At 35.1% G+C, this 23583-nt stretch overlaps 1 protein-coding gene across 8 annotated transcripts in view; it reads left to right on the forward strand.

The window, feature by feature from the left end:
- The window catches only part of EXOC1 (exocyst complex component 1), a 32151-nt gene that overhangs the window by 5434 nt on the left and 3134 nt on the right, over positions 1 to 23583 (forward strand). For 2 of the 8 annotated variants that reach the window (XM_074822594.1, XM_074822595.1), the window contains 17 exons: positions 36 to 166; positions 2237 to 2396; positions 3267 to 3287; positions 4053 to 4240; positions 5198 to 5425; positions 5670 to 5802; positions 5989 to 6098; positions 6613 to 6666; positions 10783 to 10932; positions 12308 to 12413; positions 15289 to 15333; positions 16497 to 16660; positions 18367 to 18477; positions 18952 to 19028; positions 19574 to 19802; positions 20917 to 21100; positions 23322 to 23521. In XM_074822594.1, coding sequence (XP_074678695.1) covers positions 36 to 166; positions 2237 to 2396; positions 3267 to 3287; positions 4053 to 4240; positions 5198 to 5425; positions 5670 to 5802; positions 5989 to 6098; positions 6613 to 6666; positions 10783 to 10932; positions 12308 to 12413; positions 15289 to 15333; positions 16497 to 16660; positions 18367 to 18477; positions 18952 to 19028; positions 19574 to 19802; positions 20917 to 21100; positions 23322 to 23521 — 2291 coding nt within the window. The remainder of the gene's footprint in view (positions 1 to 35; positions 167 to 2236; positions 2397 to 3266; positions 3288 to 4052; positions 4241 to 5197; positions 5426 to 5669; positions 5803 to 5988; positions 6099 to 6612; positions 6667 to 10782; positions 10933 to 12307; positions 12414 to 15288; positions 15334 to 16496; positions 16661 to 18366; positions 18478 to 18951; positions 19029 to 19573; positions 19803 to 20916; positions 21101 to 23321; positions 23522 to 23583) is intronic. The other 6 variants (XM_074822598.1, XM_074822599.1, XM_074822596.1 and 3 more) reach the window with 6 other exon arrangements.

Below are 23583 nucleotides of genomic sequence, written 5' to 3' on the forward strand. Positions count from 1 at the left end.
GCATTTTGAAATTACTCTTTTACTTCATTTAACAGTGACAACGGAACGACCAGTGCAAGTAAATGTGGTAAAAGTGAAAAAATCTGACAAGGGCGATTTCTACAAAAGGCAGACAGCATGGGCACTTCGAGATCTTGCTGTTGTTGATGCCAAAGATGCTGTTAAAGTATGTGTAACTTTTTTTGGTTTAGTGCTGTGCTCAGAACATCCTCTTGGTGCCAAGTTAGAGTAAACTTCCTTGATACTGACTGCTCTAAAGCTTAGACTGAAAACACATTAATTAGGAATTAGGATGATACATTCCTGTGCTGCTTATGCCTGCATTTTCTTCCAGCCTTTCCAAGAATATAACTCAGGAAAACTGAGTAAGAGTGGTCTAGATATGCTTGAATAGCAATATTCTGAATATCTGCCCTGTTTACTGTAGTGATCTCTCAGTGACTGTAGAGTGCTTGTGCTAAGGACCAGTACTTTTTTATTTGTTTCAAGTCTTAAGTAAATTTTCACTCCAAGCTTAGTTTCCCATTAAAAAAAAAAAGACCATCTTACTAATGACACTGAGCTACATGTAATGTTTTTTTCCAGGACACTTAAAACATTCTTAGTGAGCAGTATATAAGCTTGAAGGTGAGCTCTTACAACTTGTTCTCCAAATCATGACATTGGCCATTTGTTGGAAAGCATGCAGTCCTGAGGTGGTGTTCTTTTCCACAGAACAACAAGAGCAACTTATTTCTGACCATTTAAATTTATCTGTTGTCATAAACTAAGATGTACAAACAGACAGAGGTGAAAAATCTTCATCCCATGATGTCTGGTTTTATGTTCTGTTAACTGGTGATTTGGAAGAATAGTGCAGAAAACCATGAAGTTGAAAATTCTTTGCTTTCCCCCTCCCCAAGTGTAGGTTAAATATGTTTTGTTATTTCAGTTATCCATGTACTTGTTGGTTAGATTTAAGATTTTTTCCTTGCTGTTCCTAAATACCATGTTAGAGAATTGCTTCTTTCAGATTAAGGCTCTGTTTACAAGTATACTGTTTTTCAGGGCTTTTTCTTGCAAAACAGAATTCGGTAACTGTTTTCAGAAATATGCTATAATGTATATACCACTCTGATGAGAGATTTGGAAATTTTCTTTCAAAAAACAAATGTTGCATGCCAAATTCTCTCATATTAAAAAACATCAGAATTAAAGTTGATAGGTGCATCATGTTTTGGTTTCCCTATGTGATCATATGCAATGCTTTTGACACAGGCCTTTCCTGCACTAGCTGTGTAACAGCTCAAATTGTATGTAATGATATTGTTTGTTTAGAAATGTATGGTAATTATCAATATGAGCTACAGAAAAAAGCAGAACTGCTTTTATTGTGCTGTACAGGAAATACCATTTCCTGCCACGTGTGGTTTCGTGTGCAGCCTGCTTCTACAGATAGTAGTGACTATATAAGTAATAAGTAGCAACAATAGTAGCTTTTACAAACTATATATAAGTAAGAATTTAACATGTATCAGAGGTAGTATTTTTCATCAGAAGGAGGCTGGACCTTGTAAAAGGCTTGTAATGTGATCTTTAAAACAGACTATTACCAGTTACAGTCCATACTGAGTTTGTAAGCGGCTGTAGAAAGGAAAGCACTTTATTCAGTTGTTATCAAAGTAATGTTCGCATCAGGAAATAAATCTAGTTGAAAATACTTCTCCAGTAATTTTTTACCATTAAAATGCCAAATGGTCTTTTCTATCCTGTTCAGTGCTATCAAATACCATCCTAGCTATAAAATATATAAAATGCTTATAAATTTTTTCCCTTGGCTGTTCCCCTAAGTCTCCTTCAATTGTGTTGTATATGTTGTCAGTAATTCCAGCTACCATTTTTAGTTTCAGAAGGCTAACACACGGCATCAGTCATTCTGAGGACAGTGCTTCAGGGCAGACCACACTGTCAAATGTTTGTTGAAACTGTTACAGATCTCTGTATTATGTGTTATTGTTGCCTTATCTGGCTTGGCAAAAGACTGTCTTCATAGTGTGGATTCTGGTTTTTCACTTTCAGTGTTTTAGCACCTTCATTAAGGTGCATCAGGGTGCCAGAGTTGATGTATCAGCTTAAGGTTGGCATCTGTGCAATTTCATTTTTATCCTGTCATCTCAATAATTAAATGTGTAAACAGTCTTTGCTGCTCAGAGAATCAGTTGACTGTTGAGCCTGTAACATATCTCATCTTTTGCAGGAGAATCCTGAATTTGATTTGCATTTTGACAAAGTGTACAAATGGGTTGCAAGCAGCACAGCGGAAAAGAACACCTTCATTTCATGTATCTGGAAACTCAATCAGAGATATCTTAGAAAGAAAATTGACTTTATTAATGTTAGTTCACAGCTTTTGGAAGGTAAATTTCTACCACTGTATGTTAAGTATAAATAATAATTATTGATGTAAAACAGACTAAAAAAAAATCCTAATCCTGATGGTTCTTCCTATTTAATTTTATTCTTTTATATTTTCTAAGTCTTCAGATAAGCAAGGTGACTAGATAACAGATTTTCTGTTAGAAAACTGAGAACTGGAACAAAATACTTTATTAATATTTAGAACTTCATTAACAAGCTTATTGTATTTCTAAGACATTCTGTTTCTTGAAAAGAATAAAATCTACCTGCAAGATGTGGTAAGTCTAAATGTATCACAAATCTGCTTTTGTTCCCATTTTCATTTCCTCGAATTAGAAAAATGTTTTAAAAAGTGACACTTCAGTAGCATGTTAAAGGTTATATGAGGTTTTATATGATATTTCTATTTGATAAACTGTGAAACGTGTGTTATTCTGCTGGCCCTATTACAGTTTATGTGACTGGTTGCTAAGAAGGCTTTGTGTCTTGTTTGCTCATGCTGTAGTGAATATTTTTACAGTCAAATTCTCTTTTAATAGTTAAAATTTTTTAGTAAAACATATTTCATGTTGAGTCTGAGTAAGCATATCTCATGTTGAGTCTGTCAGAAGTGGTTAAACTGTTATTAAGTACTAGACTGGCTTGTGCAGAAGAATTTGAATTAGAAATGTAAAACAGGGAGGATAGCATTTCTGTATTTTGGTGTTGACTGAAATTTGTTTTTAACCAACATCTAACTTTTCAAGTTTGTGCAGTATTAAAACATTCAAACTTACTGCCACTTAAAAATACACACACTGTTCATGCTTTGTCTAGCTAACATTCTCTGCTTCCTTTCCTCTGCTTTTCCATACCTTTTAATTCTTCAGAACTACCTAAAGTTGCAGAAGGTGCGTAACACCTTTTTCCTTTATTTTGCTTTGTAAGCAATTTTTCTTAAATAATATGCTTTTTTTTTTTTAATAGTGATTTGGATAGCTTTTCAAGTTGCTAGACGTGAGAGATGTTTCAAATGTCCTTTATAAATGCTTTCTGGCTGGACTACATTAATGTTCTGTAAATCGTTTGTCAGCCTTTGAATGGCTTGTTGAATTAAGTAAGCACTGCTGTGAGAAATCATAGTTCACGAAAACATTGTTATATAACTTTCACTTACCTCAGTACTGATTCCCCTGCTGCAAAACTTATCTTGAGCATCAAGATAATTTTTATTTATTCAGTGATGTATTTCTTAATCAACTTCAGTATGTTATACTCTGTCTACCAAAGGAGAGACTCAAACTTCTACTGATCTTCTGCTAACAAGTCTAGCATAATACTGTAAGATATTCTGATGGTGATTACCAGCATGAGAGGTGAATAAACCAAGATGGTATGTCCCTTTATACATGCAGTGAAGGAAGGTGGCTATTTGTATTTTGCTTATATTGCCTAATTTGGAAAACATCACTGTTGGGAACCAGTTCTGGAAATCTTAATGAAGCCCATGGAAGACTGAGACTTGAAAAAAAGTGTATGTAGGTAGTAGGTGCTTGTTATGCAAGTTGTATCATTGTTTCATTTACTTAAAGATAGTTGAACATACTTAAGTACTCTTAAAATGCTTGTGACTTTCTGCACTTGATAACATGTTTTCTTTCCCTTCTCTACATAAGAATCTGTTCCAAGTGGAGAGAATCAAAGTGTAGCAGGAGGTGATGAAGAAGCTGTGGATGAATACCAGGAGTTAAACGCAAGAGAGGAACAGGATATTGAAATAATGATGGAAGGGTGTGAATATGCTATTTCTAATGCTGAAGCCTTTGCAGAGAAGTTGTCGAGAGAGCTACAAGTGCTAGATGGGGTAAATATTTCTTCTAATGTACAGTGTGTTACCATGTGGAATTGTTTTCATTGATACTGACTAGGTAGTGTTCGTTAAGAAGATAACTAACATGTTCTGCCACAATTTAAATGTAAATGTGTATCTGCTTCTAAGCAGAGCTACATCCTGTCTATTACCAGATTTTAAAGGCTTCAATTTTGCTCTTTACCTTTCAGACCTTCTGGGGTGAGTCTCAGGCTTTCAAAGAAGGAGTTGAGAAGGAAAAAGGGAGGCATTCTGCATATACCTTTCTTGAAGGCAAGGGTGCAGGGAGAGAGAGGATAGACATTCATGTTCATGTCCATGGATGTGAACTCTTATGCCTAAAATACTACTCTCGGTGTAATTAGGAAACTGGTTTAGTATGATATCATTGCAGTATTCAGCTGTCTGTAACAGTACCATATTGTTTGCCATTTTGCTTTTTTAAACCACACAACACTCTAGAGGTCACTTAGAAAACTTTAAGGAGATGCAGGGGATACAGTCTTGAGGGAACAGTCAACAACTTCCTCAAATTGTCGAGTTCTATGTTTTTGTTAAATTTTGAAAATGGCTGTTATCATAGAGATAGCTGATCTTGCAACAGAAAATGTGACCTTATCACCTAAGTTGTTTTTCTGAAACCACAAACGTTTCAGTATAGTAGAGATTACTGTTTGGTTTTTATTTTTGTACAGATTGATAATGTAAGTTCTAAGTTTTGGTTTTGGTTTTCTATCTTTTCTTTATGGAATAAAGAAGTGTCCTAGACTGAGGAACTGCTGTGTTTACTAACACTTTAAATGAGAAGAATTACAAGCTTATATTGTTTTGTTCCTTTCATCAGGAGTTTTGGAAAGTGTTTATTTGACAGTAATAGAGACAGAAGGAGATACCAGAATGCTTTTGAGATACAAAAACGTCTCTAAAATGTTTTGCCTTATTTTTGCGCAGGCAAATATCCAATCAATTATGGCCTCGGAGAAACAAGTGAATATCTTGATGAAGTTGCTGGATGAAGCTCTAAAGGAAGTTGACCAAATTGAGCTAAAGCTGAGCAGTTATGAAGAAATGCTTCAGAGTGTAAAAGAGCAAATGGACCAAATTTCAGAAAGCAACCACCTAATCCATCTCAGCAACACAAATAATGTGAAACTGCTGTCGGAGATAGAGTTCTTAGTGGTAAGCATTTTTATTGGTTACTGTGGTTGTTCACATCAGGTATAAAATTCTTTTAGGTTGCTACCCTTTTTAGCAACTATAGTTGAGGTTCATTTAAAATGATGAGTTTATTTTTCTGTTTTATTATTGCACTAACTTCAGTAAGTTTTTGTAATGATGGAATTGTATGTATTGTTCTTGGTTCATCAGCATAACAAACTAACCTGCTTCTGGTTTATGTACAGTACTATCCATTCTTTTGTAGAATCACATGGATTTGGCTAAAGGTCATATAAAGGCCCTTCAGGAGGGAGATCTGACATCTTCTCGAGGCATTGAGGCCTGCACTAATGCAGCAGATGCCCTTCTGCAGTGTATGAATGTAGCTCTTCGTCCAGGTAATGGTTTTGTTAGACTACAGTCTAACATACCAAATTTATTATGATAGTGCCTTTATTGTATGTGCCTTTCCAATTAATCTCACATTTTGTTTCTGTAAATTGGGGGACTTATGGTCTTCTTGGTTCCCTCATACAATATATTACTATATATTTTGTACTCTGTGAAGTTCTTTTTGTTTTTAGGACATGATATGCTTCATGCAGTGAAACAGCAACAGCAGCGGTTTAGTGACTTGCGTGAGCAATTTGCACGGAGACTCGCCAGTCATTTGAACAGTGTATTTGTTCAGCAGGTATTACTTCTTACTATTCTATATGAAATTTTCAGTCACAAACTTTTCCTGAGAAGAAAAACAATCCACCCAAAATTGGACATGTTCTATGATGTAATTAGTAAATGAATGGACTACTAGAGGAACTTCAGGCAGAGATATTACTAAGCATACCAAACTATAGTTGCCTGCAGAAGTATCTTGCATTTAAAAAAATACCTCTTTTTAGTGGGTTTGCTATCTGAATTAAACACATAATGTGATATATAAGGCTTTATTTTAATTGTAAAGCTTGATTAATTGAGGAGAAAAAGCACTGACTTTTTTTTAAGGGTGTCAGAGGCTGAGAACACTGAATTCTGAACTTCCAGGGCCACAAAAAAAATCAAACCCTAAAGTAAAATGTCTAAACCTTTATTTTTGAGCCTTAACTTGAAATACTCAGAAATCACTGTCCTGATACTTGTTTCCTAAAGGCTGAATGTCTTTTTCAGCATCAGTTTTTTAATTTCTGTATTTTTTTATCTCCAATTAGTTTACTCAGACCCTCCTTCAACTCTATAACAGGTCCTACTATCTTTCAGTTCCAGTGAGTACATCAGGTTTGATACAAGCTTTTCTAACTATTTTTTTTGAGCTTGACTTACCTAACTAGCAGCTGCATCTTCAGCTTTACAAAAAGAAATTTGTCTTTACCAATTGCAGAGCATCAGACTTATGCCCCTTCTCGCTTCCATTATTTTTATCAGCCCTCAGGCTTTGTTTATCTGTTTGTGAGCTAACATTCATCTGATCTGTTCTCCAGAAATTGCTAAGAGACAGATTGAGGTGTATGGAGGTAGAATATTTTCAGGAAACTGTATATGTGTACAACTGTACAGATAGTGCAGTTGTGTGAAATTGTAGTTTTATAAATAAAAAATTATGTATTTATATATATTAATGCAGTCAAAGTTTTAGTTTTTATGTATTAGACTGCATGCAGAAAATGCAATAGAGTTATGCTGGACAATTGTATAGAAACTTGCATTTGGGAGCACCTGCCTGGCTTTTTATGACACACTTTGCAGAAAAATTCCAGTTCTACAACATGTTATTTTTTTGTCTTCAGGACAAAGTTCTTAAGAAGGTATGTTTCTCCTGTTACTTTTCGTATTTTGAAAAACTGTGCACAGACTCTGTGTCCTGGCCTCTAAATGAGCAGGTAGAAGCTATGTTGTATAAGTCCTGTATAAATGCATTCCCAAAGTTTGAATGTTGGACTTTTTTGTCTGAAAAAACAGCCACTTTCAGAATGCCTTTTCTGTTGTTCAGTTCTGAAGATTTTAATTTAAAAAATGGTAAGAGATTAGTATTACTATATAATACTATGTATATTAATTAGATGAGACTTTTCAGTGCTATTGAGAATGCTATTATCAATTTGCAATTTTAATTTTTTTTTTAAATTCTAGTACTAATAGTGGCTTCACATTGTTTTTCATATAAATCTGCCCTCTGAAAAGTTTTAGCCTGCTGTTAGCTGTGAGGTATTAATCAGCAGATAAAAAATATGACCTCGCTGTAAGGTTAAGCAGGAGTACTTCATTAACTGCAAGAGATGAGCCTCTGCAAAGCCTTTTGCCTTGTTGTAAAAGAAAAAAAAAAAAGGTTCTGTACTTTGTTTTGAGGTACGGATTCAAGTGTTGGAGGTATAACAGATTTTTTTGTGTTCTCTTACTAAAATGACCCTGTTTTGTTAGTCTGATGAATAGAGATACAGCAATTTCTCAGTTACATGTTTTTGAAAAGTCTAACTGGAATACTTTGTTACCTTTAACATCCGAAGAGTTGCATTATTTGTTTAGAGTGCTTCCTTAAAAAATAAATTGAAGCACTTAAAAAAAAACAACTAAGGCAGATAAAGAGTTCTAAATTAAAATTGCAAATGAAAACATGATAACTAGGCAGATGCTAATACAAGCAAGACATATTCTGATTCAGAACTCATTAGATATCAGTGCAGCTTTGGTTTTCCATTTTGGCCTAAATATATTATCCTGGAAGTATGAAATTGTTCTTTATCTTTAAAAGCAAACAAACTCAATGCTGTGATTCAGACTACTGTTGTAAGATACTAAGATGCTTCATCTCATTTACATAATGAGAATAAATCTTTAAAGTTTTAAACAGAAATGCAACTTTGGATTGCCATTCACTGCAGTGTTAAAAACTGTTTGCAGTAACGTTACTAACAGTTAATGTAGTTGTCTTTATTGTGTCCTAATAATATTTGATTAACCTTATTCTGTGTCTATAACTTTAAAGACATTTTTTTTAACAACTGTGTCAGCATTCAATTAAAAGGCAACTCTGGGCGTTCTGCCTTTGAAATACGAAATAATTTGAAGCTTTGAAACTATGAAGTAGTTGAATAACAAACTTGCAGTATCATTTGATAACAGTTGGTATGAATGTAGGTGTAGTGAGAGGGAGGAGGGAGCCTGTTAATTAGATGGAGGAGGTACGCCTAGAAGCTCCACAATGTTTTGGGGCAGACTTGAACAGGACATGATTTAGGATAACCAGAATGATTAGTCCCATGGAAAAGTTGCCTTGGAGAGAGAAATTTATCTCAGGAGGGGATTTGTCATCTAGCTTTATGAAGAATGCAACTACTAAGCAAAAATAAAAAGTTCAATGTAGCAAAGGGACAGGAATAAAACTGGTATATGAAAGAAGCAATAAATATTTGGATAGCTGAGTGTTTCCTAGCAGTAATATGAACTAGCCTTTGGACTGACTTAGTTGAAGAAAGCTGTGAAAGCCACCAGGTAAATTATCTTAAAACTATAATGAACTTGAACATGACGATGCATGCTGTGGAAATGTTGCACACCAGGGAGTAGGAGAGAGAACCATAAATGGTTTTCTTGATCTAGTTTTTATAAAAGCATATCAAAGATCTGTTTGAAAGTATTTGCTATATGCATGCCCAGAAGTACACACAGTATGAGCGTGACCTCAGTAATTGCATCAGCAGCTGTGTGGCTAATGCTGGCTGGATTCCAATTCCAAATTATATATTGCAATAATTACAAAGTTAGCTTTTTGTTGGAGTCAGAGTACAAGATTGTTTTTAGGAGTGAGATTTATAGTGTGACCCTTCCCCACTGTCTGTGAGAATAAATGAATGAAGTTGATTAGGACCTGATTCTTTGGGCCCATTTGTGTCTCAGTTTATGTAGTTAAGAGAACAAGACTCAAAGTAAATGCATGTTCATGCTGGATACAAAACAGGAGTTCAGCTTATTCAGAAGCTGGCATGTTGGCACTGCATTACTTAGTAAAGGTTAGTCCCTTACAAATAATATCAAAACTCCTATCTTCATTTATTTAAAACAAAAATCTGTGAATATTCTGTGGAAGGTTTTTGGGCTTTTTTAACCGAAGACTTGAACTGATTAGTACCCAGTATAATAGAGAGGGGTGAGCCAGCTTTAGTTGTGACTCTGTGGTCCAGACTGGCTTCTGTTCCAACTTAAAGACATGCAAAGGTGGTTTTTAAACTGTATAGCTTATATTCTGCCAGCTTGTCATATCCAAGACAGAGCTGTCCAGGAATGCTTCCCCTGTCAGGGACTGACATTGACTGACCTGCATCAACCACCCGCATGTTATGCTACAGGAACTGGAGACCAATTAGGACAATCCTTCTGTGTTGCCACGGCACAAGCTATACTTAAGATTAAATTCTGTTGCTGTATTTATTGCAAGCCTGGTAAAAAAGACTTTATAGAAAATAATTAAAGCTATTTTGAAATTAAGTGCTCTCCTCCCTTCTGTTACCCCAGGGCTAATGGTTGTGTGTTCTGCTACGTGGCTGAACTGTGGTGTTACCTTCCTTCCCAAGTTGCCCAGGAAGTTTATGAGTTCAAGCAAGTGAAAGCTTAAAAAAGCTAAATCATATCTTGTTCAAGCCATATGATGTGATCTTCGCTTAAAGAATAGTGTGTTTTTCAGGAGATAAGCCAGAGAAAAGTAGGAGTGTGAAATTAATAGCTTGCTGTTAAAATGGATTGGTTTATGCTGCAAGTTGTAAACTGTTTAGTAAATGTTTACTGAAAGTGTGTGTCTACATTTGTGTGGAGGGAGAGAGAATGTGTGTGAACTGATGTTTTTAGGACTTGATCAAGGCTTGGCCAAAGCAGACTAAAGTAGCTTGAATTGGAGCAGGCTTTCAGAGGTGTAGCATAAAGCTTATTAACACCTAGGCCACCCATTGACCAGGGACTTGAAATGTCTTGCAGTATATGGGAAGAACATCTTTAAAAAGAAGCAGCTAAGGATTTTTTTTTTTTAGAGAAATAATGTAATAGTATCTTAGAATTTTTCAGAAACAAATGAACACTTGGCATTAAATCTTCACTCAGGTGTACTTCACATTCTGGTGCAAAAAAATGCTGTATTGACTCACCCTGGAGGCAAAGTGGTAACCAAGAACCTTACAATGAGCAAGCTTACTAAGATGCCACAATAGAATATCTCAGTGTCTGTATTGTTAGGTGTCTTTTCAATCTCTATCTAGACTTTGTTTCTATGCAATGTATTTTGATGCTTTTCTGTGTGTCTGAATGGGATGCTGTCTTCATGTTAAGTTTTTCGGCAACTTCTAGTACATCTGTATAGTGCTTCCAGATTTACTTTAATATTTTGTTTTATCAAGGGTCATGATCAGAGTTCTACTCTTGCCCAGCACTCTGTTGAATTGACATTACCCAATCACCATCCATTTCACAGAGATTTACTTCGATATGCTAAACTCATGGAGTGGCTCAAGAACACAGATTATGGAAAATACGAAGGGCTAACAAAGGTATGTGAAGTGCTCAAATGATGCTAGAGAATGTACATAATATATTATTTTTGAGAGTCAAAAGAATTGCCTGTGTGTATATGCATGTTCTTTTAATATCCCTTTATATTAAATTTAATTCACTGCTCCTCTTTTCTTGTTCCTTTTTGGAATAGGAAACTTCATTTTTTGGTATTTGTGACACCCTGTTTTGTTTTTTTTTTCTCCAAGATTCTATGTGTCTCTTCTGAAGTATCATAAGATACTAATATTAATGTAAAACAAGTTTGCCATTTTACAGTCTAGTAAGCTATTTTCATGTTGATGTGCTTATTGCTTGTGTGCATCTTTATTTCAGCAGATCTTCAATCCACTTGAGAATCTCAAATTTCAGAGGTCTCCTGTAAAGTAGATTAAATAGAAACCTTTTGGCTTTGTATATATGTAACTTTTAACTCCCTTGTTTAAAACTGACATGGAGTGAAAAAATTACTGCAGAAGTATAGAAAACGTTTAGATAGAAGTCAAGGGAAAGTTAGTCCTTACAGAACAAGTCTTCTTTTATTGAAGTACTGTCATTTGTAAAAACTCAAACATGGAAGATTTAAATTAGACTCTTAAAATGGCTTTTAAATAGTTGTTCTTTTGCCTTCAGTGTAGACGTATTTATGTATTGTGTGCTAAGTAACAAAATTTTGAAGAACATAGAAAAAAAATCTTGGGTGATCTTTGTCAATAAATAAAATATTATTACAACCTTTGTACTAAAAATCTAAACAAACCAGATAATCTTCAAACTTATTTCAGTTGTGCCTCTTGTCTTTTTAAAATTTGAGCTTAGTTTTGGCAGTGTTGCAAATAAATTATTTTGGGACTGATTGAATCTTACAGTAAGTAGGCACGCAGAGTTTGTGCCTCCCAGAATTTTCTGGTCTTTTGTTTTCCTTCTGAGAATAGTAATAAAGGAGGTCACATAGTCAGGAAGATGTGTAGGAATGGCATCCCGTTTGCTTTGTTTTGGCCATAGTAAGAGTCTAGAGAAAGAGACTACAGAGAATGGTGCTGAATTCTCTCCATTCTACCCTTAAATTGAATGACATAATGCTCTAGTACTATTTGTATGCACCACATGGCGTATCTTCCCTTATGGAGGAGAAGTAGCAGTTTATGATTGATGCTCAATGAATTTGCTAGGAAAATGAATTTAACCTGCTTAAATATCATGACTATATTTTTGTGCATGCTACATAAATATATATATATATCTATATATAGTCCAAAGCAGTTTGTTATTTAGTAGAACTTGCATACTTGCCGGGTTTTAAGAACTATTTAACTGTAATAGAACAAAGTCAGTATGTATACCTGTTAACTAACTTTACATTTCTCTTTAAAGAATTACATGGATTATTTATCACGACTATATGAAAGGGAAATAAAAGATTTCTTTGAAGTTGCCAAGATCAAGATGACGGGCACAACCAGAGAAGGAAAAAAGTTTGGTAAGCTTCCAGGAGGCACATATCTTGCTTTGAATCTTATTATTTCCTTATAAAATCCTCGTTACCACACCTATGACCAACTTTATAATGGTGTGAATTGTTTACTTTTGGCGTGGTAGAAGAAGTTGGATGAAAAATATGATTGGTAAAACCTCTGACTTCCATAAGACCAAAGTAGCACAAGTGAAATCTTGTGAAATTGGTCAAGATAGAAAGATAAAATGTTTATATTTCTTAGATTTTCACATCTGCATTCACTTTTTAACAAACTACCAACCGTATTTTTATTACTTGAACTATCTCACTTTTACTGAAACATATTTGAAAAATCAACGCTTGTAATTAAAGAAAGCTTGGGCAGCATGTGTGTGTGTTCCTTCTGCTACTATTTCTGCTTTTTGGGTAGATTTTGAAGAAGCTAGTTTTAATGCTAATTCTGCATAAGGAAACTTATGTATTTCATTGTGCTTTCAGTGGGATTTACCTATGTAGTCTGAGACTAGAAATCATACTTTATTATAGGCCTTTCTGTTTAAGGGAATATGTATTCCTACTAGGATTAAATAGTCTAGTGTGAGTATGGAAGTGAAGCTTTTAAAAAAATAACCTGAATACTTAGAAAGCAATAGTGACATAGGTGTATTTATAGATAAGCTATTCTACATTTTAAAGTGCCCTGTTTCAAAACTTAAGACATTTATATTTGCCACAGTTCACCAGTTTCCAAATTCTGTATTCAGAAATTATGTGCAGCTTTAGCAAATAAGTTCTGTCAAGCCTATTTTGGGTCCTGAACTTCTGCTTTGAAGTTTGATGGTAGAGAATAGAAAAAAGTAATGAAAGGAAAAAAGCAGAAGAATGGTGAGGCTTGATTGAGGGAGGGGGAAGCTGGAAAGATAAGTCTGGGCAAGCTGTTGGACACGGAGAGCAAGTGGTGCCATAATGTGTCATTGTCAGAACAGTTAAATTCATAAATCTTGAAAAGCTATCTTACTGCAAGAAAAAAACTTTATCCTAATATACATTGATTTCTAAAACATTCTAAGCACTTTTATCTTGGCACTTCTGTGATCTCCGTTTGTGAGGAGACAGTTTTTGTAGCAATTTCCTAACTTCTATAAATGTTATGTAGTGATCAGGCATTTTGGAGAAAGAGGTCCTTCAGTTCATCTGCATAAGAGCTGCACCTTGAGAAGGCTTCTGTCGTGTATTTGTGCACATGTATTTATTTTGTAACAGCTTATAATGGTGTGTAATTTCAAAGGCTTCTATGTTGAAGGTAGTAGTTGTACTATTACTAGTTGCACATTAATTCAAAATACATCACTTCTTAATAGTAAACTTATTTAAGGAATAGTGTAGTTGCATAATGCTCCCATTGTACTCGGACACTAAAGATGACCTGTTTCCAAGCTGTGTTGGTGTGTGTTCTTGCCTTTTTTTGTGCTTTGGGAATAGCACTGCTATTTGAATGCCTCAAACGCAGAGGGGATGCTGGGAGAATTCTGGCATTCTGTGCTAGTGCAAGGTTCTTTGTCTGCATTTTTATGGCAAAAAAAAAATCTGGGTCGTGAGCATTCACACTTGTCTTAAGTAGTCTTTTTTTTTTCCTTCTTTTCTGATGAAGCCAAGACTTTGATACTTAAATACCATAAAATCAATGTGGGAAAGAGTGCTACTACTGTCATGTTTATATGCAGCTTCTCAAAAGCCACTGTGGCTCCCCTGATTGTCCAGGGCCTGATCTTTGCCTGTAGTTCTTTACATTCTGTAATTCAGTCCCATGCACTTGGAAATTGAGGATGATGAAGTGGTGGGACCAATGTATGACAGATGCATATGCCAAATGTATCAGGCCTAAACCTTGTTACTCAAAAATTGCCAAAACCCTCAAGATCTAAAAACTAGGCTGGAATTAAATTCAAGTTTGACATTATAATTGTCAGTAGTGTTGCCTACTTGAGAACATCTGGTATTTAAGACATGTTTGTGGCATTTAGAAGTATTTACTCATTCTATTACAGTAGGTTCTGCTTGCCTGCTCCATTTTGGGGGGCTTGTAGCATCCATCCTCATCAAGATCTTCTTAATACCACATACTGCTTTTAGTGTATGTATGCAAATGCCTTTTACTGGTTAGGGATTCTCTATGCAAATGCCCATTTACTCTAAATTTCATACTGAAGTCCACTTGAGGCAACTGTTTTATTCTGTAAAAAACCAGGAAAAAATTAAAAAAAAAATGTAAATTTTTTTACTGTATACTTATTGTTTTCATCCTCTCCAAATTTGCAGTCATCAGTTTTTGGTGCAGCATGAATACAAAAGATGTATTCTCTATGTAAACATCCTGATTTGCAAACAACAGAAAAGGATAGCCAGTCTTACTGTTGATATGAATGATTTTGCAGTATTGGTGTGTTTTTTAAACTGAAGACATGGACAATATCTCTGACTCAGTACTAAATTACATAAGTACATTTTAATTTCTTTTTGTCTATTATCGATATGATGATTGAGCTTGAAAACTGAGTCTTTTGCAGTATTAACTCTGACAAATAAAACCTTAATTTAATGGACTTCTCAATTTTGGAGAACCTAAATACATGTTACGAAAATTGTTCTTTGAACACACTATATAAGAAAAAACAAAGTTTAATACCTAGAAACTTAACTCTGTTTTCTATGTAGCTTAGATACTGAATTTCTAGAATAGTACCTCTCCAACTAAATGTGTTTGCAATGTAGTTACTTGCTGCTTATAGTTCTCCGCATGTTTCTTTCCAGTTAGAGCTTAACTTGCATCTTGTGCATGGTTTGTGCAAACTGCATTTTAACTTGTCTTTGTCTTTGCTTGCAACCTAATCCATCCCAGCTACACTGCCTCGAAAAGAAAGTGCTGTCAAACAGGAAACTGAGAGTGAGTATAACTAGTTGCATTAGTTGGTATTGTCAATGCATGTGTGTCAATGTAAAGATGTAGTGCTTCATCATGGAAAATCTATCTAACACTGAAGGACTCCGTTCAGAATGAAATAAGCATTAGCAGAATCATTGTTTTTGCAAGGCAAAAATGAAGCACGGCTAAAATGGCCCAGCATAGAAGTTGAGAAGGTTTACAGGTAAAGGCAACATCTTTTGGTTTTCCTATGCTACTGGTTGATCCAAAAAAAATATATTTGTACCACCTTAGAGCTTGTCATAGTTTTCTAACTATTCCAGTAGGTTGAGATAACAACTCTTGTTAGATCTATAGACTTTGTCTTGTGTCCCTAGACTAGAGGCCAACATAGCAGTTAAATGAAACTTGCAGGATTGCTTTTAAGTTTCCTTGTGGTTGAGATGTGAGAAGTTTATATGGACGTCAAATACTGACGATTTCTTGGTCTTTTTTGTTACTAGCTTTCTCCATCCTGTTCCAACATTTCTGAAAATTTAGGGGAAAAAAAAAAAAAAGATATACTCCTCACCTAGGAGAAGGCCCCACAATATCAGCATGAAACACATCATGATCAAAAGGAGGGGGGAGCATTAGCAGTAGCGTTACTATGGGATTGCAGATCCATCAGAATAGCTGGAGCAAACTATGTAGACAAAAGGATGTAAACAGCAGAAACATCAAGTTCAAGATGAAAAAGTGCCTGTGTGTATGTATATCAAGCTTTTTAATTTTTTTCCCTTTTTGTGGATTAATTCTTCTGATTTTGGCAGCCTTTGCCCAAAATACATTCACAAAGATCATAACTGATCTTTGCTTCCAAGGGGAATATCTACCCAGTGTTCCTGTATTTCACAGTTTTGGTCCTTTTATGCCTTTTTCCATACTTTACTGTTTTATACTATATTGGGCTTATATAGCTACATTGTACTTTGAAACTTGGTGAAGTATTTCAGGTACTTTGTAAGGAGAAAATAACGTGTTTGTAGCAAAAGCATTTGCAGCTTAGACAAAAATTAGTTGTGTGATTTTAATGTAGGACTACTAGCAACTCTTGATCTCATATGTTCTGTAATGAACCTGTTCATCTTGAGTATTTTATTCTGCCTTTTCTTCCCTCCTTCATAGTGTCTTTTATTTCACAGGTCTTCATGGAAGTTCTGGGAAGCTGACTGGATCTACTTCTAGCCTAAATAAACTCTCTGTTCAGAGTTCGGGAAACCGTAGGTCTCAGTCATCCTCACTGTTGGATATGGGAAACATGTCTGCTTCTGACCTTGATGTGGCTGATAGAACAAAATTTGATAAGGTAAAACAAAAATGTTGCATAGGATTCCTTCTTAGTTTTGTACTGGAAGTGTCTTACATATCCTTCTTGTATAGTTTAAAAATCTTTACTGTTTAAATCTTAAAACGTGCCAATTTCAAATCTGTATGCACCACACATCTAATAAAGGCAGTTTTGAAGAAATATGTAGATCAGAGTATTATTCTCTGATTATAAGATTCCATTTAGTTCCTTTATATGCTGCCTGTGATCTTTAAAGAATATCGAGCATAAAAAAAGTCTAAGTTTAAGCCCTGTGGGCGTTTTTAAGCAAATAGGAATTGAACTGATGGATTCTTCAACTGATTGTATTTTTCTCAATACAAATATTCATGTGTTCTGTTGCATTTTGCCAGTATGTAAGCAAAAGTGAAAAATAAAGCATAAATCTTCTTTTAGCCAGGACTTGAGCATGGCCATAAAATGTTATTTATACTGGCTTCACGTCAAAGTTATCATCAGTTTTCAGCTTTAGCCAGTGGCACTAAGTTGTTATGGGAGTGTCCTCAGCATCTGTGTGTTTTAAAGGTTCAGGAAAAAAAGGAAAAGTGACAGTATTCCTCACTTCTTGTGGGATTAACTCCTCAGTACTGTGGAGGGAAAATGAGCTGTTAATCAGAGTGGGAGAAAAAAATAATTTTCTTGTTCTCTATTGAATTATTTGATGGAAATGAGTTGTTTTTCTTCTAACTTCCTGAAATCCTTGCTCAGTCTTTTTCTGGGAAGAAATAGGTGTCTTAATATTAACTGTTAAGTTATTACACACCTGTAGCAGCAACTTGTCTAGAATTAAAATGCTAACTTTTTAAAACAATTTTATACAAGTACAAATATTGTGCTAATTTTTTCAACAACTTCTGACTTCTCTCTCACACCCATCAGGGACATGTGAGTGTGACTGAGGTATACAGAGTTGTAAGCTATTGAGCTGACCTAGTAGGTTTTTTCAATCTTTGTTTTTCCAGGGGAATATTCAGGAGTGTGAGTTTACTATGTGGCTAGATTGGTTTCATTCATGTAAATCATTGCATATCTTAATTCTTAAACCAGTCCAGAGAAAATTGTGTTGTGTAAAGGTGACAGAGAAGAATGTCTAACACCTGACTTACAATTTCAGTAGTTAGTATTAACAAAATTATTCTAATGAATTATTGCCAAAATAGTGTTTCTTTTTAGATTAAATCTAAAAATCGTGATAAATACTTCTATTTCAGTACAAAACCTGATGTTGGTTTCTGTACCAGCTATGTAGAAACTTTTTCTGCAGAGCAGTTATCTTCTACATACCCAGTTCACCTGTTTTTCTTCCCTGAGGCTTTTAAGTCTGTCTTCTTCCTCTCAGCAACCCAGGCAGAAAAGAGGGTGGCAGAACCCATGACTTGCTAGGCTGTGACTAGAAAACTTGTAGATGTGGAAAAATACAGATTGTTCTTTTCTTCCCAGTGCCATATGGATGAGAAGGGACCATGTTGAAGATGCAGATATCACTTTTAAACATACGAGTACAAGCTGTTTCCATTTCTATTAAGTAGAAATAAGCCTTCTAAAGCTTACTGAAGATGAAGTGTACAATCCTATGCAACGAACATAGGATTACTAGTATTAGTAATTAGTACTAGTATTAGTAATTAGTATTACTAACTGTTCATAGTATTTGGTGTGTTGATAAAATATTTGACTTTCTTTAGATTTTTGAGCAAGTGTTAAGTGAACTAGAGCCTCTGTGTCTGGCAGAACAGGACTTCATTAGTAAGTTTTTCAAACTACAGCAACACCAGAGCATCTCGGGAACAACAACGGTATGACTCTTCATTCTGTCACTGAAGTAAAAAATACTGAACAGGCCTTATAAGGGACCTGTTTAAAAGATAACTTCTGATTTTATCTGGCAGTTATGTGATCCAGGTGATCAATGCTTTGTTTTTTCTCCATTAGCTAGCAGAATCTTTATTTTTGGCTGACCAATAATACAAAATCTATTAAAGGAGGACTGACATGTTTCTTGTGCCATGGCTTTGTTTTCTCATAAGATCACAGTAAACATGTCATCATGCTATGTAAGAAGGCAATAGGAAGTAATTGCGGATAGTATTGAATTTGGTGGAACATCACCAGAAAACTACCAGAACCTTGCAAGCCACTGTATTTGCTACTTTGGGGGGTGGGGGTGGAAGCTGGTAATTATGTTGGTTTTGTCAGATACACTTATCACTTAAATACAGAATCTGAGACAAGCTTTCAGCTTCCTTTATATACATTGCTTGTTCTCACAGAATGAAGCGGAGGAGATGGATGGAGGAACATTATCTCGTTCATACACTTCTGGTATTCCACAAACAATATCATCTGAGTATGTGCTGCTGGTGTTTATTATTGATTCTTAAACCTACATGTGAATTTATTTGGCATATAAAACTTTTTTCTATAATCGGAAATTGTTCCCATTTAGTGAAAGTGAATAGTGATCTCTTTGTACCTAGACACTGAATGTGTCAGTAAATACAAAAATTTTTATATACAGGATGGATGTTTCTGTCTATAGTAGTGTAAAAAAGATGCTTAATTCTCTAATAGTTTGCAAAGTGAAACTAGGCACTGTAATATGTAAAATATGCTTAGGCAAATATGCTTAGCAAAGTTCTGAATTTGAGTGTGTGGCAGCTTCCACACAAAAAATACTTCTTGGAATATTTTATACCTGTGATTATTGATTTTTTTTTACTGTGTGGCATTGGCATTTTTTCCCTTAGCAACATTCTGAAAATCATGAGATTTGTTGATTGCAAATGAGACTACTATATCCAATAAATTTGTCCTAAAAATGTTATCAAAGAACATGTAAAATAGCCTAGTAAACTGTCAGAGTAATATTTTTATCTTATGCATTTTTAATAGGAAGGACATGATCCGACAAATGATGACAAAAATATTTCGTTGTATTGAACCTGAGCTGAATAATCTTATAGCGCTGGGGGACAAGATCGATAGCTTTAATTCCCTTTATATGTTAGTTAAGATGAGTCATCATGTATGGACAGCACAAAATGTGGACCCAGCTTCCTTTCTCAGCACAACACTTGGAAACGTTTTGGTGACTGTCAAACGGAACTTTGATAAATGCATTGTAAGTTCTTTAGTTATTCCTCATTAACTATAGTATAGGAAGCCCACTCCTACCCGGTTTGATTTTGCATTTCTTTATGGTTACATTTTTGCTTTTAATTTGAAGTGAAAATGAGTAACTTTATTGCTCTTCTACTGGCCACACCTTCAAAAAAGGTAAACTAATTGGTGGTTGTGTTTCTTTTTCCTCCCCATTCGAGTTTTCTTCAATAATTAGCTATTTGTAACACACATGACCACTCATTCACTGCTGTGAGCTAGCTGACATTTTTAGTTATTTAAACTTGTACTCTTACTGAGATTACTGAAGTCAGTGAAGTAAACTATAGCGCTCTGCCTTTTTTTACTTAGCAAAACAAAACCTCATGAATTTAGGAGGGTTTTGCTTTTCTCCTTTAAGTGTAATATGCCAAAGAGACATCTCTTCCATGTGTTCAGTTATTTCTATCTTATATCTAACAAAAACTTGGTTTAGATAAAATGGCAAATCTTTTGGCAGTAGTAGAGGCAGCTTCTACTGTCAAACTTCCTTTTGCCAATACAATATGACCGTTATATGAAATATGGCAAGTTTAATGAAAACAGCTGCTGGTATAACTTTTTTGTATTGTCATAAATATAATTCGACTGTAGGCCAACATAATACCAGTTTAATACTTAAAATACTTTGAAGATGATTTTTTTGGATTATACTCAGAAATAAAATTTCAGTAGAAGATTAAAGACACTTCCTGTAGCAAAAGGAATTGTTAGCTTGGCTGAATCAGAAAAGTGAAGTTCCTTGTTAGATTGTAGAATAAAAATTGTTAATTGCTTCTGATGGATAAGTTTGGTGTGGATTTTTTTTTTCTTTTAGTGCTAAGTAAACCAACAAAGAATAAAAGCTAAAGATTTTACTTGCCCATCTTCCTTTTTTCTTTTCAGTTATTTTATTTCTTAACAAATTTTTGAGGGTAAAAAGGAAGACTAAGTAGATATACTAATTCAAAGATAAAATTATTTCCATGTTTGAATAAATGCCAGTTTCACAGTATACCTGCATTTTTCTTTTATTTTACTAGTTCTTACACTGTCTGGAGTCAGAGGCTAACATCTGTTCTTGTTTTGAATTTAAGAGTAATCAAATGAAGCAGATGGATGAAGTAAAAATCTCAAAGAAGAGTAAAGTTGGGATCCTTCCATTTGTTGCTGAATTTGAAGAGTTTGCAGCCCTTGCTGAATCCATTTTCAAAAATGCAGAACGACGAGGAGATCTAGATAAAGCCTACATAAAACTTATTAGAGCTGTTTTTGTCAGTGGTAAGTCTTCTGAGGTTGTCATAGTTACAATGATTGTTTCCTCCCATTTATAATTTTGCTCTAATTAACAGACGATTTTTTTTTTAAGACTGTCTATTGCAAGCCACGTGACCAATATTGTGCTGACATGTTGGTCGTCTCTGTTATCAGGAGGAGAGCAAGTGTAAACCTTTTGATTGTAATATACTTTTTAAGAGCAAACTGTAGATATTTCCCTTTGTACATACCTGTAAAGTAACTTTCAGTTATGACAGAGAAGTGGTTTAGACTCTGGAGGGAGAGAGGAGGTAGCAGCAACACAGCATGTTCAATCTGAAGTGGTTTCCTGTCTTTTCTCTCCCAGTTGAGGAGATGAATCTTGATGGAATCCCTGGCATTTAGCCCTAATGCTGTTCATCTTCACAGCCCTGTCTAAAACAAATCATTTGAATTCTAGCTATGAATTTGACCCTTTCTTGGCAGGTTAGGTCCTTTGTGTCCTAGCCTGACACAGCAGAATGTCTCTCCAGTCCTCCCTATTTTCCCAGCTATGGTCTGGAAAAACAGCAGCAACACCCTTATTCTATGGGTTTTATTTAACATTAACAAAAAAAAAAAAGGCCAGGGGGAGAGTGATATGCAAGCCAATGAACTCTGGGAAAAATGTCATTCCCTTTTAAAATGGAGGGAGGGGAACGGACGGACACAGATGGACCGGCCTCTCCATACTGATTCACCTGCAGATTTTCAAACTACTCCATGTATAGTAATTTCCAACCACTGAGACTTACCTCTTTTTTTAGGGGAAGATTGGGCAAGAGGAGACAGTAGAGGCAATAAAGCTAGTTTGAGGAAATGACAGCATAGCAGCTCTGAAAGGTTAGGAAATCAGCAAGAGACATTACTTCATAGTACAGTAGTCTAGAGTCCATATGTAGTCAGCAGGAGTATCCCAGCTGATAGGAAAGTCAATTTTGAAAACGTTTTCTAATTGATTGCACTCAACTTTTCTGTCCTTAAGAATTTACTGTTCAGGTGATAAAGCTAAGCAAACACCAATAGATAGGCAAAACTATACAATAATAAAATAACTAGTGTAGGAAGAATTTAGAAAAGTGTGTTTTAAAAGGGGTTCAGAATGATAGCAGACAAACACCGAAGAAGAAACAATCTGTTTCAGACAAGTACAAAGTGAACTTAAAGAACAAAGAATTATGATGGGGGAGGATAAGGGATAGAAGTAAGTAATGAAGATGAAATAAAGTTATGTACAAAATCAGTGCAAGCGGTATGTTTAATGCAGTAGGATGTTTAATTTACAGGTAATATTTGAAATGGTTCAGAAAGATGTAGTACTTCAGGTGGAACTGGGGGTGTGGTATAGGGTAGAAAGTTATATGGGAAGAACAAAATTGGCAGTAGCAGACTTTTCTTAGTTGGCAATTCAGTGTTGTGACTGAAATGAATTTGTGATCTTTATTCATACTCTGGTGGCCAGGATCGTTTTCATGGTGGGCATCCTGGTAGTATCAGGAAAATGATTAATGGATGAATGGGCATAGAGACTGAATTGCCCTCTTGGCTGCAGCCACCCTCTTTGAGCCTGCTTTTCGGTGCAATAAGGGAGTGATAGGTAGAATTTCTTTTGCCTGCCCTGGGTTTTGGGTGGGGGGAATGAAAGTAAGAGACCTATGTGCGGGATTATCCATTTTTATTATTAAATTTGGGGATTGACAGTAACTTTGACCATAAAAGTAATAAGCAAAAATTGAGAGACTGAGAAGTACACTTTAAAAAAACCCCACCACCTTATTGAAGATTTTGTTCTAGCAAAGAGGGAAATCAATTTTCTTTGATTTTTCTTAAACAGTTTAAGAAATAGACTTTTCTTAAATTGTTTATCATGTGAAATTCATTAGGGATAACGGAAGCCTCCTCAGAATGTGGGTTCTCACTTCTGTAAATGAGATGATACATAGTCACTATTTTGTATCTTTCTAGAAGGGACTTTTTGGCATACAAATTTCATGGTCTTAGAGCCTGTATGTATTTGTTACTTCTTTTGAAGGCTCTCGGATATTGATGTATTTAGTGGTAATTACAACAATCACTCATACAAATGGTTATCACTGACATAAAATCCCAAGTTCCTTTTCTGACAACATTATGATTATTGGTTATGTTTTTCTGAATTTGGTTGTCCTTTTGGTATTTTAAGTGTTCTGCTTCCTTTTTCTTTCAGTTGAGAAAGTAGCTAATGAAAGCCAGAAAACTCCCAGAGATGTGGTCATGATGGAGAACTTCCATCATATTTTTGCAACACTTTCTCGCTTAAAAATTTCTTGTCTTGAGGCTGAGAAGAAAGAAGCCAAACAGAAATACACTGATCATCTTCAGTCTTATGTAATCTACTCACTCGGACAGCCTCTTGAAAAATTAAATGTAAGTGTATAAACTTGAGTTTATATACATTTAAATGGTAGAGAGTAGTCTTTCTCAAGTTT

The sequence above is a fragment of the Strix aluco genome, chromosome 4 (assembly GCF_031877795.1).
Source record: "Strix aluco isolate bStrAlu1 chromosome 4, bStrAlu1.hap1, whole genome shotgun sequence".
Classification (NCBI taxonomy): domain Eukaryota; kingdom Metazoa; phylum Chordata; class Aves; order Strigiformes; family Strigidae; genus Strix; species Strix aluco.